This window comes from Nelumbo nucifera, chromosome 6 (assembly GCF_055504915.1).
Source record: "Nelumbo nucifera cultivar China Antique chromosome 6, China Antique-T2T, whole genome shotgun sequence".
Lineage (NCBI taxonomy): Eukaryota > Viridiplantae > Streptophyta > Magnoliopsida > Proteales > Nelumbonaceae > Nelumbo > Nelumbo nucifera.
Window position 1 is genome coordinate 54,166,541 of NC_142654.1, and position 21,721 is coordinate 54,188,261.

General features: G+C 37.7%; 1 protein-coding gene, 1 long non-coding RNA gene and 1 pseudogene across 2 annotated transcripts; 1 reads left to right on the forward strand and 2 right to left on the reverse strand.

Annotated features, from left to right (window-relative positions):
- Window positions 1-494: 494 nt before the first annotated feature.
- Window positions 495-13,930, reverse strand: LOC104602061 (FMN-linked oxidoreductases superfamily protein). Its single transcript, XM_010265630.3, has 10 exons — window positions 13,498-13,930; window positions 12,805-12,921; window positions 12,418-12,654; window positions 11,312-11,570; window positions 10,957-11,216; window positions 9,938-10,210; window positions 9,370-9,651; window positions 8,456-8,576; window positions 1,119-1,288; window positions 495-975 (listed from the first exon to the last, which is right to left on the reverse strand). Exons 1-10 carry the CDS (start codon window positions 13,759-13,761, stop codon window positions 877-879), a joined length of 2,082 nt encoding a protein of 693 aa, XP_010263932.1. The 5' UTR covers window positions 13,762-13,930; the 3' UTR covers window positions 495-876.
- Window positions 4,598-7,889, reverse strand: LOC148791069 (uncharacterized; annotated as a pseudogene).
- A 3,388-nt stretch (window positions 13,931-17,318) lies between the features above and the next one.
- LOC104602060 (uncharacterized) lies at window positions 17,319-21,433 on the forward strand. Its single transcript, XR_736019.2, has 2 exons — window positions 17,319-17,756; window positions 21,207-21,433. It is a non-coding gene; the product is annotated as an uncharacterized LOC104602060 (long non-coding RNA).
- The last annotated feature ends 288 nt before the right edge of the window (window positions 21,434-21,721 follow it).

The following is a 21,721-nucleotide window of genomic DNA, read 5'->3' on the forward strand; positions in this document are numbered from 1 at the left end:
ATGATTTAGTATTTTATTGTAAATTATTAGTTTGTTAATTAATTATTAAAGTTAACTAATATTATAATTTTTGTTAATTTCTCATTTATTATTAATATTTTATTTTGTTAATACTTATGACTTAATTATAATGTTATTTTTTATTCTAAAAAATAATTAATTATTAAATTATTTATGGATTATTATTTGTTTATTCTAATCTATTTTATTTATGGATCATGGATCTAGTATTAACTCTTGAGACAAGGGTTCCAGTAAAAAACTAAATTATGTATTAAGAAAACTGGTTAGGAACCATAAAAGTTAATTTATCTACATGAAAAGGAAAATCAATGCATAAATGGAATTGACATTACAACCAGAGCATTGGGATCATAATGAATTAACATTAATTCAGACCAAAAAATCAGGTTTAAGCATTAGCACATGTTAAATCAAAATATACGAGATCACAAGCACTCGTGCTGGAAGATAATATACAAGACTAGCACTTATTTGAGAATGGACAAGTAACAGTTGATTATTCATAAATAGGCTGATCTATTTTCTGCATTATTTTTCTCAATTAGTTTACTACTACTATTGTTCTAAGGTAGAATCCCTAGACTGCTTAAACATTTTAAAATACAATGACAACATATTCCATCAGTATTGTATTTTCAATTTCTCACCCCGCATAATACGTATCAGCTTAGCACCATACTGGGCAGCAGGCATTCATCTTTTTCAAGCATCACAACCATAAATGTAGCTGAAACGCCTGAAGCTAAAAAGACCAGACTGGCACAAAGCCGTAAGCTAGGGAAATGACAAGTGAGGTGCACCTAAACACCATTTTCAAATCCACTTATTTACTTGGCGAATTTGCATAAAAAGTTAACCATTTTCTGCTCGGTCATAAGCATTAGATTTATGTTTTGGAGCGAATGTGAAGCCAGATGGAACCTTGCCGAGCAACATCTCAGAGATCCGAATCTGCACCAAGAATAAAAAGAAAACCATTTTTTATCAACAGCCTGTATTTAAAAGAAACACATTGACACATTTATTAAAAACTAAAATAGGATCTCCTTCCAGCAAAATACTCATCCATGGTCACCATGAATAAAATAATATACCCAGTCAGCTGCAGAATCAGAGGCCATTAAGGTCTCGAGGTCATTGCGACCAAAGTAGCTGGGAGGCCTCCAGTTTAGTCGCTGAGGAATAATATCTAACAGGCCAACAGGAATGTATCTACATGTATAGCTAAGCCATTCTAGCAAGAAATGCCTTGTCGTCTCCACACCTGCAGACATTTGTCAGAATTAGCTTCCAATCCTTAGGTTTATTACCAGCCAAATTCAAAAGGCATTTAAAGAGACTCTAACTTCGATAGTCATCTAGAAAAAGTTAAAAGACAAAATGGAAGAAACTAATTAACCATCCTATCATAAACTGGCAGAGAATGATTTGCCATTTGAATTTTCTTTCAATTTAATGGACTCATAAATCAAGATTCCAATGGACCTACCCCTCTTCCGGCCTAACACTTACTGCAACAAAGAGAAGCAGTCACCTTTATTGCTCCTTTATTGTTGTCATTTAACAATGTAACAAAGAGTCTACATGCCGTTATCTAAAAGCACAACTCCCAAAAATATAATCAATATATTAAAATGGAAATCCAACCAAGTCAAAGACTTCATTGCTGTTCTACGGTTGTTTGGTCTGTTGTGGGTGGTTCCTCCAAATGTAAGCAGCCTGGTCTTGGCTTTGAAATCTGGTGCTTTCAGTAGGAGAGGCAGAATCCTTTGGAAGATTGCTACAGCTGTTTGCTGGAGTGTGTGGAAGGAGAGGAATGATAGGACGTTTGAAAACAAGGCATCTTCTGTTGATACTTGATAACCTATGTAGGAAAGTTGAGAAGCTGATTATAAGATGGGCTTTAGCCTATAATGCTTTCCAAGGTGTCAAAGTTTTTTTTTTTTGGTTAAGGCTGCATTTGGCATTACATATTTTAAGGACTTACCTCCTTTTTGCAGTTAAAATGCCCCTATGAACATTGAGTTTTTAACTGCAAAAAGGAAATACGTCCTTTTTATCTCCTTTTTGCAGTCATTCATTGGCTTAAAGCATCCCCTTTATTTAAAAATTATTCAGCTGATGATTTGTTTAGAGGATGGTACACTGTGGCAAACTCTTCCTCATTGAGGTCTGTGTTAAAGGAGCAATGGATCCCTCCTGCACATCAATGGGTGAAGCTGAACTTCGATGGGAGTTCCTTAGGAAACCCGGGTCCCTCTGGGGTGGGAGGAGCTTTCAGAGACAGGGAGGGCAGACTGGTTGCACTGTATTCAGGTCCAATAGGTGATGGAGACTCTTTGAGAGCAGAGATTATGGCCTTGCTACAAGGTCTAAGACTGGCTAAACAATGGGGCTTACACCAGATTGAGGTAGAAGGGGACTCTAAACTATTAATTGGGTGGTTGCAGTCACATAACTTGGGGGCCTGGGTACATTGACAATTCATGAGGAAAATAAACTGCTTAGCAAGGGAGGTTGGGGCACTGTTCAAGTGGACAAGGAGGTCAGCGAATGGACTAGCCGACACCCTTGCAAAACAAGGAACTTTCAGGGAAAACTTGTTTTGGGCTATTCTGTAATCAGAAAGTACTTTTCTTGGGGTAAACACCCTTGACTGGGTGGTGACAATGTATTCTCTTAATATGTCTAATGAAAGTTACCGTTTCTGATAAAAAAAAAAGGAAATACGTCCTTAAAAAATGCAGCATAAGAGAGTTTGCCCTTTCTGGGTTACTTATGGATAGTTTTAAAATAATTGGTTGTCTTGGGTCAATTTCCTAGTCCAAATTGGAGTTTGTAAAGGGGCATCTGAGTTAATAAATTGAGTCTATAAATAGAGTCATTGTAATTGGAGTACAAGAGAGTGATTTGATTAAATAAATATTGGTTAAGTGAACTCTGGTTCTTTTTCCCCTCTCTATTATTTCTTCCAAGTGATCCGTCTCTTTGCTGTTTACCATAACAACAAGAGTTCACCTCTCTCCTAATTTCTTGTTCATTCTTTGGTGAACAGCAAGCACTCAATTTTCTTTTCCAGCCACATTATTCATCTCTAATCACCCACAGCCCCACATTCACCACACAAAGACCACCACCAGATCCACATCACTTTTTTTATTTTGATGGGTCAAAGCCACTGTTATGGGCCCGCGAATAGGATCTCGTCACAGGTCGGTTAACGGGGAAAACTTCTTGTTTTCCCTTGTTTCTCCCTTTTCTTGAGGAACCTATCTTTAGCGCCTTAATGGTGATTTGTTAAAGAGATCACCAACTCACCTCTGCTCTTTCTGGACTGAAAATATCGATAATTTTATTGAATATCATCTGCTCCTTTAAATAGGAAATTACAAGAGGATAAGAGTCCTTCTTTAGGAATACTTCCTAACAACATTTATCTTTAAATAATAATAATGCTACTGCCTAATTAATAGGAACACTGAATCTAGCTAAGAAATAAGATAACACTGAGTTAATCGCCCATTACTGCTGTTGTCCATTACTACTGCTGCTTGCGGCTGTATTTCTTTCCAATAAAAGCATCCACAATATTACTCCCCTCCTGGACTAAGAGCTTGTCCTCGAGCTCGAATTCAAGATAGGTGTCCTGAAACACAGTCAAAGGAATCAAGGTAGCTTCAGCCAATGGTAAGCTGGCCCATTCCACCAGAGCCTCAACAACACCTCGATTAATTCTGGAACGAACAATAGACTGAGATTGGAGAATGATTTTGCCCTCCTGGATTGGGTTCCAATGAAGAGGGTTCATCCTCATCTTCCTCTTGTTCCACTAGGAGGCAGAAAAGTCTCTTGCACTTGATCCCTGCTGAGTAAAGTTCATCACAATTAAAACACTGTCCCCTCGCCCTGCGTTCTGCCATCTCAGCCCTAGACAAGCGCTTAATAGGGGGTGCAACAACGCTACTTCCCACACTGGATGTCGATCTGGAATTGTTGCTCGTCTGTGGTTTTTGTTCTTGGTTGGATGCTGAAGAAGGAGCCATTCCGAGTGGTTTCGGGGCTGCCCATGTTGTTTGAGGCCGCCCTATACTGATACTTCCGCGGTTGAGTTGCAATTTGCGTTCAAAAGCGCGAGCCAAATTCATAGCAGTAACCAGATTGGGGGGATTTGTTAGGTCCCAGAAACTTTACACACAATTCTCAGACTCACAGCAGAATTCACACAACTCGAATATCAACAAAGAAACCGGTATTCATTCAGAAGAAAAGAAGAACAGTAACAATTGGTCAGTTCTTCGAGAGACCGCCGGCTCTCCCAATCACTCACAGTATTTTGCACTCAACCAAAGCCTGCCTTCCCCATCCCCCAAAGACCATTCTTATATTCTTCTGACAGCATAACTGACTTCCCCCCCATAAATGCCTAGCTGGCCTAGTTATAAGTGCCCAACACTCTTCTTATTCATAACTGACATAGCTATAAATGCCCCAAGACTCTTCTTATTCCCTTCTGACTTCCTCTATAAATGCCTAGCTGGCAAGCCCCATGTGTTCAATTATTTCCCCCCTTTAACCGATTGCTGCCCTTTCCCTTTTCCTAGCATACATAAGGTTAATTGGGGGCCTATCATTACCCGCCACCCGAAGTCTAACTTTGTCCTCAAAGGTTAAAATGAGGAAATTGGTCTCGAAGCAAGTCAAAAGGCTCCTAAGAATCTTAAAAATCAGGTAGGCCCTGCCAATGAATAAGCACTTCCAAACCAGTAACTCCAGGCATAGTGGATGGATGCACACCGTGCACCGATATGTCCCTGCACAGGCCAAGCAACAGCATCGCCCAATGCATAGATGGTGTGTCTGCTTTGTCACCTCTTGAAGCATGTCTATTTCCTCCAGCTTCGTGTTTCCAACCTTCAGCCTCTCCATGATCATCCACAGCCATCCTGTCCCCTCCCTGCATGGTGTGCACTGCCCACAACTTTCATGCTTATAGAAGTAAGAGAGCCTAGCAATTGCATCCACAATATCAGTTGACTTGTCCATCACAATTACAGCAGCTGTCCCTAAACCCATTTGGACAGCCTTGAGTGCATCATAATCCATCAACACATCATCACATATGTGCTTTGGAATCAGTGGAACAGAAGAACCCCCTGGTATCACTGTAAGCAAATTATCCCATCCACCTCTAACTCCTCCACAGTGCCTCTCTATCAGCTCCTTCAATGGAATACTCATCTCCCCTTCAACTGCACAAGGCTTATTCACGTGGCCAGAGACACTGAATAGTTTTGTCCCAGAATTGTTCTTCCTGCCAAAACTAGCAAACCATTCAGGATCACGCCTTAAAATGGTGGGGGAAACAGCCACAGTTTCAACATTTGTAACAGTTGTTGGACATCCATATAGCCCTGCATTAGCTGGAAAAGGAGGCTTCAACCTTGGTTTTCCTTGTTTTCCTTCAAGGCTTTCCAACAACGCGGTCTCTTCTCCACAAATGTAAGCATCAGCTCCATAGTGGATATGAACATCAAAATCATATCCAGATCCACATGCATTTTTTCCCAAAAGTCCAGCTTGATAAGCTTCCCTCCTTGTTTTCTCAAGGTTTTTCCACTCATTTACATACTCTCCCCTTATGTAGATATAAGCAACAGTAGCCCGCATACCAACCCCTGCAATCAGGCAACCCTCTAGTAGTTTATGTGGGTCATGGTGCATAATTTCTCTGTCCTTACATGTTCCTGGCTCACTCTCATCAGCATTGACAACAAGATAAGAAGGACGGCCATCAGATACTTTTGGCATGAAAGACCACTTCAGGCCATATGGAAAACCAGCTCCACCACAACCTCGAAGACCAGATTTCTTCATTTCATTGACAATCCAATCAGAGCCCTTAGGTACCAAGTCTTTGGTTCTATACCAGTCATCCGCTTCATGGCACCGTTCAGGAAAGGGTCGTGCAACCCATTAACAAATGTTGCTTCAAGGACTGATTCCGGCAGGTCACGTAAGGGAGTGGAGAGCACCTAATTGGCGACGATATCCCTTAACAGTAGAAGACTGATGTAACGAGAAGAGCTGCTCCTGTAAATTACCCTCCTTAGTCGATCGAAAACGTTCAAGGAAAAGCTCTTTGAATTCTGTCCAACCACAAAAAGGTCACCGACCAACTTCCCGGTAATACCACGCCAATGCATCGCCCTCTAGACAGACAATTGTAGCTAGCAAACGCTCTGCCGGAAGCAATCCATTAATCTCAAAATAGCGCTCCGCACGAAAAAGCCAGTCGTCTGGATTTTCCCCATCAAAAATAGGTAACTCCAACTTCCGAGGAAGTGAATCAGGAGTATGTTCCGGCACCGACATTGAGGAAGACGTCGGAAATGCCGCACTCTTCCCTTTGTCAGCCACACGACTCGATGCGACTAAAGGAGGAGCAATGTCAGTCGTGGACAAAGGAGCTGAATAGGCCTGTTGCTGAAGCAACAGATCAAAACGTCTCACCAGATCTTGAACGCCTCCTTCCAGAGATTGTACCGAGCTTTCCAGAGACGAGATCTTTGAAAGTCCAGCTGCTACCTTTTCTGGATTGAGTCGCTGAATCTCATTGCGTAAGCCATCCATCTCCACACGAAATTCAGAATGCAGAGAAGTTAAGCATTCTTCGAAACCCTCCACCTGCGATGCCACTTCCTTAATTGTCACCATGGCCGAGGAAAGACGAGCTCTGATACCACTGTTAGGTCCCAGAAACTTTACACACAATTCTCAGACTCACAGCAGAATTCACACAACTCGAATATCAACAAAGAAACTGGTATTCATTCAGAAGAAAAGAACAGTAACAGTTGGTCGGTTCTTCGAGAGACCGCCGACTCTCCCAATCACTCACAGTATTCTGCACTCAACCAAAGCCTGCCTTCCCCATCCCCCAAAGACCCTTCTTATATTCTTCTGACAGCATAACTGACTTCCCCCCCCCATAAATGCCCAGCTGGCCTAGTTATAAATGTCCAACACTCTTCTTATTCATAACTGACATAGCTATAAATGCCCCAAGACTCTTCTTATTCCCCTTCTGACTTCCTCTATAAATGCCTAGCTGGCAAGCCCCATGTGTTCAATTATTTCCCCCCTTAACCGATTGCTACCCTTTCCCTTTTCCTAGCATACGTAAGGTTAATTGGGGGCCTATCAGGATTTTGCATCTCCACATCCACCCTCAAAGTTTCCGCTAACCCTGCGGTGAACATGTCAACCTGTTGGTCTGGTCGTACCAAAGATGCTCTTGCAAGGAGGGTCTGAAACTGACGTTGATACTCAGCCACAGTTCTAGTCTGTTTGAGGTTGATTAGTTCGCCTAATGGATTGCTTGTTAATGGGGGCCCAAATCTGAGAAGGCAGTAAGATTTGAATTGGGTCCAACTGAGCCCAGGTTCCTCCTGCTCCAATTTATAAAACCAGAGTTGCGCCTCCTCTGTCATGTGGAATGCGACTAAGCCTACCTTGTCCCTGTCCTTTGTCCGTTGGTTGCGGAAGAACTGCTCACATCTGTACAGCCATCCCAAAGGACCTCCAGCTCCATTATAGGAAGGAAATTCCAGCCTGCTGTATTTGGGAACGATCGCGGTTCCCTGGGCCACGACCTACTGCTCGCCGGACGATTCTGCCATGTCTGGTCGGCGGCCATCTGTGATTGCAGCCCCTTCTGAACTCTTTTCCTTGCTGGAAAAATATAACTCCATCAAGTGCCTCAACTCTCGGACGTCGTCCTTGATCTCGCATACCTCCTTGTTGTTTTCCACGAGTTTGTGCTCCAGATCATGAACCCTAGTCTTCAATTGCTCAAAGTCACCCATGACGCCCTGCTCTGATACCAAATTGTTATGGGGCCCGTGAATAGGATCTCATCACAAGTTGGTTAACGGGGAGTTGAGGAACACTTCCTAACAACATTTATCTTTAAATAATAATAATGCTACTGCCTAATTAATAGGAACACTGAATCTAGCTAAGAGATAAGATAACACTGAGTTAATCGCCCATTACTGTTGTTGTCCATTAAACAGTGAATTAATTGCCCATTGCTGCTGTTGTCCATTACTGTTGTTGTCCATTACTGCTGCTGTTTGCGGCTGTATTTCTTTCCAATAAAAGCATCCACAACAGCCACTATTGAAGCTAAAGGATCTTAACTTTGCCAATAGTGATAGATGATAGATCACCTTATGGTGATGGCTAAAAGACCATCGTTGATAGAAGCCACTTTCTTTATTGATAGAAGCTTTCAATAACCTATTATTGAGGTACAATAATTTCTCAGTTGGTCAACTTGTTAAAGACTAATCCAAGCCTAGAGCTTCACCTGCAGCTCTGACTAAACTGCTAGAAATGGCCAAAATGTTAGAAGGTAATCAGGACATACCTTTGGTGTCAGAACCCCAATGCTCCAGGCCAAAATGTATAAAATCCCTTAAAATATCCAATCGCTCACCAGAACTGATGTCCCAATGTCTCTGTTCCTTGATTTCAGTAAATATCCAGGGCTGCATAGCAGAAAGCTTATTATTGCAAGGTCATTAAACCATTTTACAATGAAACAAGAAGAAACTTCCAAGACAAACAAATACATATGCAGAAAACAATAATTTAATGCAGGAAACCATAATCCATAACAAGGGAGAAATTGATGAGAATGTTGCCCATAGAATTATAGGATAGGCAGAATGGAGGGGCACATCTGGAGTCTTATATTATAAGCAAATACCACATAGGTTAAAAGGAAGGTTCTATAAGACAGTTGTAAGGCTAGTATTGTTGTATGGAGCAAAGTGTTGGATAGTCAAGAACATCTCCAAAAAATAAGTGACATAAATGCATTTGTGAATGCCAACAATGGAAGAGTGGAAAAACTAGAAAGGATAGAGTCAGAAATAAAGTCATTTGAAGAAACTTAGGATTAGCTCCAATAGGTGATAAAATGGGATAGTAGACTAAGATGGTTTGCTCATGGGACTACAGAACCTGTAAGATGTGATCAGTTGAAGGTTGAAGGGACTAGAAGGACAAGGGGCCGACCAAAAAGGATATGGACTTAAGTAGTAAGAAGTGATTTAAATGCTCATAATTTAACAATGGATATGGCATTGAACAGAACAGAAACGGCAAAACAGGAATCATATAGCTGGCCCCATATAGTAGGGATAAGGCTTAGATGATTATGACGATGATGACAGATTACAAACGCATCTAACACCACAAACACACCAAAAAATAATAATAATAATAATAATAAAATTTCTTTAGCATTATGATATAAATAAATCAAGGCATACAAACCTTAATAAGTGATCCTCGAGCAACTATACATGTTGAAAGTTCAGCACAATCGGATATGTGCTTGTTCCAGTCCAAGTATGAAAATACATCTCCATTTCCCAAAACATGCAAAACATCAGGGGCCTTTCTTGCACATTGGTATATATAATCCCAATCAGCAAGCTTGCTATAGCGTTGCTGACGTGAGCGACCATGAATTGTTATTGCAGCGGCACCCCAATTGCCAATATCTGCTATTAATGAATCAATGCGATTTCTCCCTTCAAAATAACCTGTCCGGACCTAAAGCAGTAAAATTCCATTTGAACCATGATGACAAAGGATTAAAATGAAAACAGGAATGATGATAAGAAAAACTTGAGAGTAATAAAACACAGTTAATGAAGTATATATTCAAACCACAACAAGAACAAAAACTGAGCATAGTCCATTTTCAAATAACAATAGATACAGGAAGAACAGGCATTCTGTTGGTGTTTGGAGAGATGTGGATCAGTGCTTAAGAGAATGAGGCATGATATGCAGATGATTTTTTGTTTAGATTAACAAATCAAAGGGAAAGAAGCACCTTTACAGTTATAGGTTTGTCCACTGTGCCAGAAGTAGCTTGTATAACATTCTTCATCCTCAAAGGTTTTGTAAGAAGAGCAGATCCAGCACCCTTGTTAACAACAATATCAATAGGGCACCCCATATTTATGTCAATAAAATCAACAGTACATTCACGATTGATGAGTTCAACAGTACGTGCTACAGTGTCTGGGTATGCCCCACATATTTGTACACCAAATAGATCCTCAGAAGAATGTCGCCTCAACAATGCCCATTCTGAAGCTTGACCCTATTTCCACTACTCTATGTTAGAGAACAACATACCAAATCATACAAGAACTTGAAAAATAATAACTTGTAAGAGCTATGTTATATAACAAATTTTGAGGAATTCATACACAAAGGCAATATACTTGTCCAGATTAAAACCAAACAAAAATCTACTTGTCATTCTAATTTCTATAACCATAGTTGCTGCAAAGCTATCTTCTGAACACTACAGTTGTGTACATAACTTGAGAATAAGACAAAATAGCCAACTGCTAGTAACTGGATCCTGGATTCATAAGGATGTCTGACTCTACCCTGATCTAGGGCATGGCATATAAAATAACTTTAAAAAGTTCTAAACTCATTGTGATTTTACAAGAGGAATGAATTTGTGCACAGATGAAACTAAGTTAGCAACAGCACAAATAGTAGTAGTGGAAGCAGTAGTAATAAGAAATGATTAAGCCCTATATCAAGTGTAGGTTAAGTGGTCATGATCATGACTCATTGATTTTTTTTTTATTGGAAAGACTCATATTGATTATTAAACTAATCAAGGAGAAAGCTCAGCAGAAGACCTTATTCTTTTCCATGATCCCTTGTGAGTGACCCATACTATATACAGAAAGGTAAATCCTAGATAATATTAAGAGTCTCTATAAGTTCAGCAGAAGTTCTCATTCAAACTTTACAAAGTTCACCAAAAACTTTGAAGAAGAGTTGCATTGTTGAGATGGTAAAACTGATAAGTGCAGACAAATAAACCTGCAGGAGATTTGTACACATAGCCATTTCCCCACATGTTATATCTGCCCCTAACATCTTGCAGACCCTTCTGAAAGGAAGGTTCCCAACAGTGGTTAGAGGTGCAAGATACAGCTTTCCTCTGAAATCAATAAGTTTCTTTTCACGTGGATGTGCTTTCAAGCACATATCAGTTTCTGCAAGACAATTATCAGAAGGTGTGGTTTCTAATTCGGCCTGTATGAGGCTTCTCTCAAATTCTTTTTCCTGGAGATTCAAGCCTGTTGCAATACAACCAAGATCAGATACACTAAAAAACTCAGCAAAATGTTAATAAATAGAGCTATCAAGAGCATTTCAGTGAAAAGCAAATTACCACTACTTTCTACTTCACTGGAGCAACATTTTTCAATGAGTGGAGTTTTAGCTTTCTTTGATGGCCGCAGATCAAGTGCAATTGAATCCCCCACATGGTCCTCCACCTCCTTAGCTCTTTGAGGGCAATCTACTTTTTCAACAGAATCATAAGCTATTTCGCCATCATTATTTTCACCAATATGAGACCCATTAAGAACAGCTTGATCACCTTCCTCCTTGTGTGGTTCCAGATTTTTTTTCTTAGCATTGCCATTCCCCTGCAGTTGACATTTATCAAAAAGTGAAAACCAACCAATCATTTTGGGACCTTTCCAGGAATTCAGTGTGAGAAATCACAATCTAGAAAAAGGGTTTTTTTGGTATTAGAAAAGGAGGGTGTTTCAGACAAAACTTATAATGCACCAGTATAAATAAAATACACAGCCTAAATCAAGTATCGAAGGGCCATCTGATTATGGAGATTGATGTCTCATCTTCCAGAAATATGGCCTTTTTTAATAAAACTCTTGAATGATAATGTGAAGACTTCTAGGCTATGTTTGGTTAAAATTTTGCTCCAAAGAATCACTATCTAAAGAATGAGTTTTGAGCCAAAAATGATTCTTTTTGAAGCTAACTTCCTAGATCCAAAGAATCAATTCATATAGTGTGTTTTTAGCCCGAAAAAGAATTAGTTCCAGCAAATTCCATAATCCAAACTCAAAAGTGATTCTTAGAACCACAGAATTCATTGAAATTAATTTTCCAAAAGCATGCCAAACACAACCTTGGGAACTGTTTTCCATGCATAAAGATTAAAAATAGCAACATTCTGAAGAACAAATATTTGCAGGAACACAAAAATAAAAAAGAAAGATGGGCCATTAAAAACGAAACTTGGTGAAAAGTGACTAAGACTTAAAAGTTAATGCCAATGATTATAGGAAGTACAGATGTAATTAGAAAATCAAGTAAAGAGTTATAAGAATTCCAAAGAGATCCTTTTGGTTACCAAAGTAAGATTATTTCAGAAATGCTACAATAGAACAATTATCATACATAAGATACAAAAGTGAAATGAATTATGGAGCCCCGCTTTGTTACAGATAAACAATTTGTTCATACCAGAAGACCGAGGAGTTTGAGCTGTGCATCTGCCATGGGGAAGTTGACTTTGTTTTTCCACAAAAGTTTCTGAAGATCTTTGCTCAGCCCATTTATTTCAGAACTTTTCTTCTGTGCATTCAGTGAGTCCGCAGGAAAGCCATCCTTATGCGTACTTGAGAATCTACAGGCCAATCCATAAGGACATGGCCCTTCAAGGGCAGAGAAAGGGCAATCTCCATCTAGATCAGCCGGCTTCTGCAATTGAGAGCATTTTATCCATCATAAAGGCAGAATAATGCATGTGAGAATATTAATTTTTATTTGGCACTCGGAGAATATTAATTCAATAAGGAATTTTTGGGCTTATCAAAAGGTGGAATGTATGGTATACAAGCGTCACAATACCTGAGCTTTGAATGCTTCCACATCGTGGCTGAAGCGGCAATTACCTCCAAAACGACATGAGCTCACATTACCAGTCTTTGCTACCTCAGGACAGATATGTGATGCAGATTTTCGTTCCTGCAAGTTTTTTGACCAGTTTTGTGAGTAAGAACTATTGGAGAGAGGAAAAAAAGCGCCGCTATTATATATTTGAAACGAAAAAGGAAAATTAAAGAGTAGTACAACTATTTATGGAGAAGAATGCAAGAGCCTTCATAACAGTAGGGAATGATTTAAATACTTAAGCTCCGTTAAGATGTCTTGTTTCAGTCAAACAACTAAAACGCACCTTCTATTCTGCTATTGTTCAAAGTGCAAATTATCATTGTTAAGTTAAACAATGTATACCGATCTTGTTATTGAGCAGTAAAATTTCAGAACGTTCAAGGACGACAAGCATTCGCTCGTTAAGTACTGGCCATAATAGCGCCTAAAACACTTATATCAGGAATGAATGAAGAACTAAGTGATACAGCTACAAACTCGTAAGCAGTAATTAATGCGGCCAACAAATTATAAACTGAGAACCAATGTAAGTACTTTAAACGGTGAAGACTTCTGGTAGGATAAAACTGAGATAAAGCAAACAAGGAACTTTAGTGAATTCTAATATACAAGAATCGGAAAGGAGCTATAAATTAGAAGTAAGCATACCTGTTGGCGTTCCCTCTTCAATTGCCTCCTTGATTTCTTCCCTGTTACCACGTTCGAAGGGACTACCTTCTTGTTTACAACTGGTTCTCCATTGACAGCATCATTAGAGCAAGGCCTGAGAGGTGGAGGTCGAAGGAATTCTCTCTTAACTGGAGCTATTGCTTTAGCGACGAGTTCCTCTGGTTTTAAATGAACTTCGCTTCCGTTCGACGAAGGTGCTTCCTCCGAAACTTTCGTTTCCACCTCCCCAGGAGCTTCTTCCATGACAGGGCGATTAGACGAACACCTCCAGAGGCAGGCTGGAATCTAGTGTTCTGCCAAGAACGTAAACCTTTTAGGGTTTTTGTGAGTTGTGCACCAACTAACCGAAGTGGGCTCTGTAATTATCCTGATCCGCCCGCCCCATCCGGCCACTCCACGGTCCCCATCCACCACCTCTCCCAGGGTCCGGATGGTGTCCATGAAAAATCGAACCGAATCGAGAAAACCGAACCGCAAAATACGGTTAATCGAATCTATCGGTTCGGTTTCGTTTTGAAATTTTTTAAAAATCGAAAGATCCGTTCGGTTTTTGATTGATCTATAAAAAAATCTGCGGTTAATTAAACCGATCGGTATATATATTTATATGTATATTTTATATATATTTTTAATATATATCATATATTCTCTATATATTATATATAAATATATGTTTATATTATATTTATATTAATCTATTTATAAATATATTATATATCATTTATTATTTATAATATAATATTATACATATATTTATATAATATATATTATAAATTAAAAAATAAAAAAATCAGAGAATCGAACCGAAAAAAAACCGAAATCGACGAATAGGTTAACCGATGGTACTGGTTCGGTTTCAGTTTAGAGAAATGGAAAAATTAGTACCACCAGTTCGGTTTGCAAAATATGCCCATGGTTTGATTAACCGAACCGTGGACATTCCTAGATGAGTTGAGTACAATAAGTAGGGATGCAAACGGATCAAATCGGATTCAAATACGATTCGACACTATCCAATCCGATCGGATCTGATAAGACTCGATTTGAATTCAAATCTTATCAATAAATCGGATCTTTGGATTTGATCCAATTCGACTTATTTTCTTTAAAAATTAATAAATTATTAAAAGAAAAATAAAATATACTGATTTAAATAAAGTAAAAACAAAAATACAAATATTTTTTAATTATTTTCTTCATATATACATGTTTTTTATAAAAAAATAAATAATATAACAAAGTTATAAAAATATAATATAAAATGTATATTCATAAATAAATAAATAACATATATATATATGTATAAAATATATATCGGATCAGATCGGATCATGATCCAATCCATTTGCACTCCTAACAAGAAGTTAACAATATGGGCCGAGCAACCAACGGCATTGTAACATGTCTCCTTGTTTTGGGAGAATAACGGTTCAGCCCAGGGTCAGAATTTTTAGGCCCAAAGTATAGTTGGGGTGGGTGCCAATTCAGAATTGATGTCAATGCATTGGTTTATGGAGTGGGGGTTATTGACATTTTAAACTTTTATAGCTCTACAGTGGAATTCAGAAATTTGCATTGAGCCTGTCCATATAGTTCTGATAAAAATCTCCCGTGTTTTGATTATAATAAAAACATCCCTTACAGTTCTGATAAAATGTGCAATTACCTACCTTCGCTATCTTCCTAAACAAAAATAAAAATGTTAAATTAATGCATTTATTTTTTAAAATACCAATTTTACCCTTAGTATCATTCGAGATCTTCTCCCATTTACGATTTCTCTCTGCCAATGAAGATGTCTACGGGATTGGTTTTCTTCATTTGCAGCATTTCAAGAGATTCCAAATTCCAATGACATGAGATAGGATTGATCGGGGTTTCCATTCTATTTGTCAAAATATTTTCCTTTCTTGTTCTCATTTCTTTTGTTGTTTGAATTGTTTAAAGGATTGATTAGATTTTTTTGAGATGAATCCTTTGTGTTGTGTTTCTGTTTTCAATGGAGCCGAGAGTAACAACGGGGTAGCAAAAGTATGCAATCAACTAAGACAATTTTGTTATAAGTGTTGAATTTGGTTTGACCAAGTGGAGCTTTTCAACTAAGCTTCTATTATATTTTGGCTCAGTTGAGGTCATCTTGCTTGTTCACCATGCTCTTTAGCTTGTATTGCTCCACATCTACCATTTTTAATTTATTGCTTAAAGACTACCTGGCTTAGCTTTGTCCTATTTCATGTCTTTCTTGAAGCAAAGGAGCTTTGAGACTACGATGGGAGGGTATTCTAATGGGTACCCTTAGCCCACCCTCACCATTTTCCCTCAACCCTAATGGGTCACTCGACCCATATTGACCCACCAATGAAATGGGTCACATGGGTTGGGGTCAAAATTGTCATCCCTACTAACATGTTTTTATTAACTTTGCCTAGGGCCTCGTTCGTTTAGGAATTTCTTACTTACCCGGGTAAAATGTTTCATGTGTAACACTTACCCATGTTCTTTTGATTCCCAAGTAATTAAGTAATATAATGATTTTTTTACCCATAAAAAGTCAATGTTGAAATGGTAAACTTGATCCATTATGCTTTATAAATTTTCTCCCATGTGGGAAAGTTACTTGCCCACCTAAGAGATATGTAAGTTTTACTTAGGTAAATGAAGTTAGCTTTACTGTGGGGCCCATTACTTATTGCAAAAAGAACACTTTAAGTTGGTATTAGCACTTGATTTTTGTTTGGTCTGTCACCTAAACCCTCAATTCACTTCGAATGCCCAATCATATCCTTCTAATCACTCCGAAGCACCCAAATACCCAAACAAACTTTTAGCCTAAAAGCCCTCAAATCGATCGTTAAAACTACCCAATACCAATCCAATGGCCCCGATCAAACCCCATTTACACCTCAAGCCCCATATCAGATACAACCATTAGATTCAATACCTTCCAAAATACCTACCTAGCAAATCTCAACTCAAAAATCCTCCGTTTACCCTCTCATCAAGCAAAGATTCCATTTTGACCCCTCTCGGTAGCCTAAAACACCCATAACCCAGATCCCCTTGATCCAAACACATTTGAGCAAATCAGACCATACAATTGAGCCTTAGACACACTAAAACACCTATCCATAAAAGTTTCAACCCAAAGATCCTCCCATTTACCCCTCCATCAAACCAAGATTTCATTATAGGTCCTCTCGTTGACCCAAATTCCTATAATCTTGACCCCCCTGAACCAATCAGACATTACCACCAGATCCTGAACACATTGAAATGCCCCTATAAATTTTCAGCCCCAAATACCACCAAATCCTGGACACCGTGAAATACCACCTATAAAATTTTAGTCCAAAATACCTTTGTTTGCTTCTTCATTGCACAATAATTATATTTTGAAGCTCTAGATTGACTGAACCATCACCCTTCTAGATTTGCATGATCTAGGACCTTTTGGGACAATCCAACCCTACCAATCAACTCTGAAAGTTCAAAAAACCCATCTTGTGAAATTTCAACAAAAAATACCCCTATATATCCATTTATCCAAAAAGATTCCATTTTAACCAATCTTATTAGCCTGTACATGCAAAACCCCTCTCTGTGTCCAGAATCCATCTGAACCCTTTGACCATTGACCCAAAACCCCCCATCATTGAACCAGAACCCTGGTTTGACACCCCTTGGACCAGTTTTGACTAGAATTCATAAAATCATAAAGTTGCCCCTGGTTTTCCCAAAAATTACAAATTTGTCTTTGCCCCCTGTTATAAATAAAATCGAGTGATTAGGGTTAAGGGACAGATTTTTACTATTGACCACCACTGTTCATCGTCTTCTTCATTGAACAACGGCGTCAACTCTCAATTTTGGTTCCCATTAAAACTATTCTCCTTGTTTCTCTCATTCCCTTCGTTTTTCATTCTTTTCCCTCACCATTCTCTTCCTACATCATACTATTCATCTCTTGCTCTACGAGAAAGGGCAATCACACGGTGAGAAAGTCCAGCAACATTTCTCTCCTCTCATTTGTTTCCTATAAATTTCCTTAAGTATTCCGTCTTCCAATGTTGGCAAGTCACAAAAATGTTCATTAGGTCCTTTGTGCACAGAAGGTGGAAGGAGATTCGAACCATTCCATCATTGTGCATCATAGTCCTTGATTCGTATACATGGAGTAAATCAAGCTTATCTGAATCTCTAATTCACATCATCTAACAATCGGTCGGGACATCACCTAGGTAATTTGAACTGAACCTCTATTTTTTTTTTCTTTGGCAGTGAAGATTTGAGGTTTGGGAAAAGGTCGATGGAGTAGGTTCCATCGAACTCACTCTTGTAAACTTTCATCCCCAACCCAATCCGATCTTTGTTTCGTGTTAGGTGTTAATGGTGTTAGATTTAATTCAAACCTGTTAGTCCTAGAGATTGGATCATCGTTGTTTTCTTTATTTTCCCCTAAAATCACCCCCTGATTTGTTGAATATTGTAGATGAGGCTATCTATAATCTTTCTGTCATTCTCTAATGAATATTACCAAATGCTAATAATGTTATCTTAGTATTTCTTTTAAGTCAATTTTACAAATTGATGAATGTTGTTGATCATATGTCCATGTGTTTAATCTCATTCTAGTCTACCTCTTCTTTGAAGATCAGGTTCCGGTTTGGTTTGATGAAATATTGTAATACTTAAATCTCAGCGCATAGTTTGAATCGTTAATTGTTGTGTGTTGAAGTTCCTGTTAATTAGCTATTTGATTTGTTCTAATTCAATAGTTGTATATGTTTGCATCCTTTTGTCTCCCAAGAAATCCTATCATGACCTAGACTTTCAAGAACTGATTTTTGATAATTTTTTCTTCTAGTTTTTACAAGAAAAATGTTAAAGAAAATCAAGCTCACTTACCTCATTCAATTCAACCAAGTTGGATTGTAGTTGTGCTGAAAATAGTGTTGTTGAACCGGCTTCACCTACACACTGCACCATCTTCAGTGTAGGCTAGTTTTAAGACTGATTTGGGTGTAAACTTCCACATTGGGATATGCGCTTGTAGTATCCGTATCAGGTATAATTTCTCCTTTTGATTCGGTTTCAAATTTGGTCCGATTTAGTGCAAAGTCGATCTTGAAAATTCTGTTTTCAAATTCACTAGGAAATCGGTTCCCAAAAGGGTTAGAATTTTTTTTTTTTTGAAAATTTGCCCAACCATTTAGCATGGTTCGGCCATCCATATGATGGATTCTAATACCTTCCAACAATCAACATAAAGTAAAATGATAATAAAAACACCATCTGGAAATTTTTTAAGAAACATGTAATGGTCTGAAGTTGTTTTTGTGTACTCATGATCCACCACAAATGAATCAAATTTCTTATATCATTTCTTTGCAACTTGTTTTAACCCATACATATTTTTTCTTATCTTGAACACCATGGACTCTTTTCCTTTTACTTTGAATCCTTCTAGTTAAGGTTCAAATACACATTGGATATGCATGGAATTAGACGAAAAATTAAGATACACATGAAAATGCATGGAAACACTATAAATACTCCAATAAATCATAAAAATGCATCAATAGTCATTTAATGAAACATTTTTTTTTTGTAATTTTTAAATAATTATTTATTTCTTATTCAAACAATTATTTTGTTTTTTATTCCAAAAATTATAACAAAAATAAAAAAAATAAATATGTAACAAAAAATAACTCTTAAGCTTTGGAGGTTGCTTTTGTTTTTTTTTTAAGATCTTGCGTTCCAAAAATGTATAGGCACAATTTTGTAAGTTTGGAAGAGAAAAAAGGCTTTTGGAAAGAGTTAAAAGCCTTCTTTCTCAAAGATTTTTAATTTATTTTTCGCCTAGGAAAGTCATATTGTATCGGTCAATGCACCTCAGTACAACTACAATACGGTTACAATACACCCCGATACGACAATGATATAGGGTTGGCATGATGAAAAGAACAATACAAAGGGTTTTGTAACGTTTCTTGTGTTGACCCCTTAAAGGTATACGTATTGGCCAAAATAGTCCGATACATTGTACAAATTTGAACCTTGCTTCTGGTTGGTTTATGTAAATTTCTTCATCCTAATCATCATAGAAAAAGGTTATTTTCATATCTAGTTGTTCAAATTTTAAATCCAAACTGTAGTCAATCCCAATATAACACTTATTAATGACATTTTTACTACAAGAGAAAAGATCTCATCAAAGTCAACACCCTTTTTCTTTTCAAAACGTTTCACAACTAGCCCTGACTTATATCTTGATTATAAATTCTCGTCTTCAATCTTCAATTTAAATACTAGTTGTTATTAAGTGATTTTTTGCCTTTAGGCAACTTCACCAAACCATATATGTGATTCTCATGCAAGGAATTCAATTTTTAATGTATAACTTTCAACCACTCACCTTTCTATTCACTAGATAGCATATCTTCATAGCTTTTCATGTTCCTCCATCAATAAGCATAATAGATTCTTCAAGTGGGTACTTCTTTAATGGTTGCCTCTCTTTAGTGGATCTTTTTAATAGTAGCATATTTAGGGGCTCTTAAGGGGCAACTCCTTCTATTCATCATCTTGTATATGATCACCATCACCTTCATTTTCTTGATTTTCATTTTCTTCACTTACTTCATCATGCATTGCTTAAGGAGGGAATGAATCTAGCTCAATTAGATCATTAGGGTTACTTAACCTTGTCAATATTTTCAATGGTTTGGTCTTCAAGAAAGAACACATCTCAACTTATAACAATCTTCTTCTCAACAAGATCCTATAACATGTAATTGAACTTTTTATTTGCATGTCCCAAGAAAATGCATTCTTAGCTTTATCATTAATCTTGGATCTATCTTCTTTTGAAACATATGCAAATGCCATTCTTCCAAACACTATTAAGTGTTTATACGAAACATCCTTTCCTGTCTACACCCTTGTAGACACATTTCCATTCAAGAAGGCTGATGGAGATAAATTTATCAAATAACATAAAGTACACATTGCCTCTCCCTAAAAATATTTTTGCAATTTAAGATGCACATGAGTAGTGGAGACCTTAGTATTGTGCTAATATGATATGCTCTAGATATATTTGAATCCATATTATGAGAGTTGTGCAATACAAACACAAGATCCTATTTTACATCTCCACCTAAAGACCCACACAAACACAAAGATCTGGTTGATGTGATTGGCACCTTCTGGAAATGTTTGTTCTCCACTTTTTTGGATAAATAATCGTTATGTTTTTTTTTTTTTTCAAAGGTGAACTTGCTACTTATTTAATCTAGTTTTCTGTTGGCATTGCAGTTTTAACATGTGACAGTAAGAGATTTGATTGCCTCTAATACAAGTAGCAAATATCATAATTCATGTTTTCATCATCTCAGATGCTTCCAGTCTGAATTATGAATTTGCATTAGCTACATTTATAAAGTGGTTGGTGTCTTGTAATCCACTTGATTGTGACAGTAAGAGATTTGATTGCTTCTAATACAAGTAGCAGATATCATAATTCATGTTTTCATCATCTCAGATGCTTCCAGTCTGAATTATGAATTTGCATTAGCTACATATATAAAGTGGTTGGTGTCTTGCAATCCACTTGATGCTCCACTAAGAAGATAGTAATTTTGTCTCGCATATTAGTCACCCCATCTTTGCATTACACCTTACAGGTTAATATGGAGAAGTGCAAGAGATTGAACATTGCTTCATTGAGTTCTCACGCAAGTTGAAGATCAGCCACAAGGGGGTGTGTCCAATAATGAGGGGCAAACTACCTAAGCTGAGCCCAACAATGAGGGCCAAACTAGAACACTCAGAAATGCATCCTACTAAAAGTATTTAATAGTTTTGTATACTTTAATTTGACATAAAAATCCTTAGTTGGTTTATTGAGTTATTATAATCCATATACATTTTACACATCTTTCATGTTTTCAATGTAACACTAGCCTCGAGGTCCCACACGTATGTTAGAGGTGTAGGATATGTCAGCTAAGGAGAATATTATTGTTCAACTAGATGAAAATGGGCCGGCCAATAAGTGATGAGGGAAAAACTCTTACCAATTTCATAGGTACAAAAAACTTATCTCTCTTTCTCTAAAATAGAGTGATTACAGTAAATTGTTCAAGGAGAATCAATTGTCTTGCATGGTTTGCTAATATTAGACCCTGAAAAGCTTATC

Bases quoted from the DNA above. Each gene is read 5' to 3' on its own strand.
- LOC104602061 (XM_010265630.3), bottom strand. From the start codon at position 13,761: ATGGAAGAAGCTCCTGGGGAGGTGGAAACGAAAGTTTCGGAGGAAGCA. The intron at 8,577-9,369 runs GTTTGTATGCCT...TCTGCTATGCAG, and splicing joins CTCGAGGATCACTTATTAAG to CCCTGGATATTTACTGAAAT. The intron at 976-1,118 runs GTATATTATTTT...TTCTTGGTGCAG, and splicing joins CTGATTCTGCAGCTGACTGG to ATTCGGATCTCTGAGATGTT.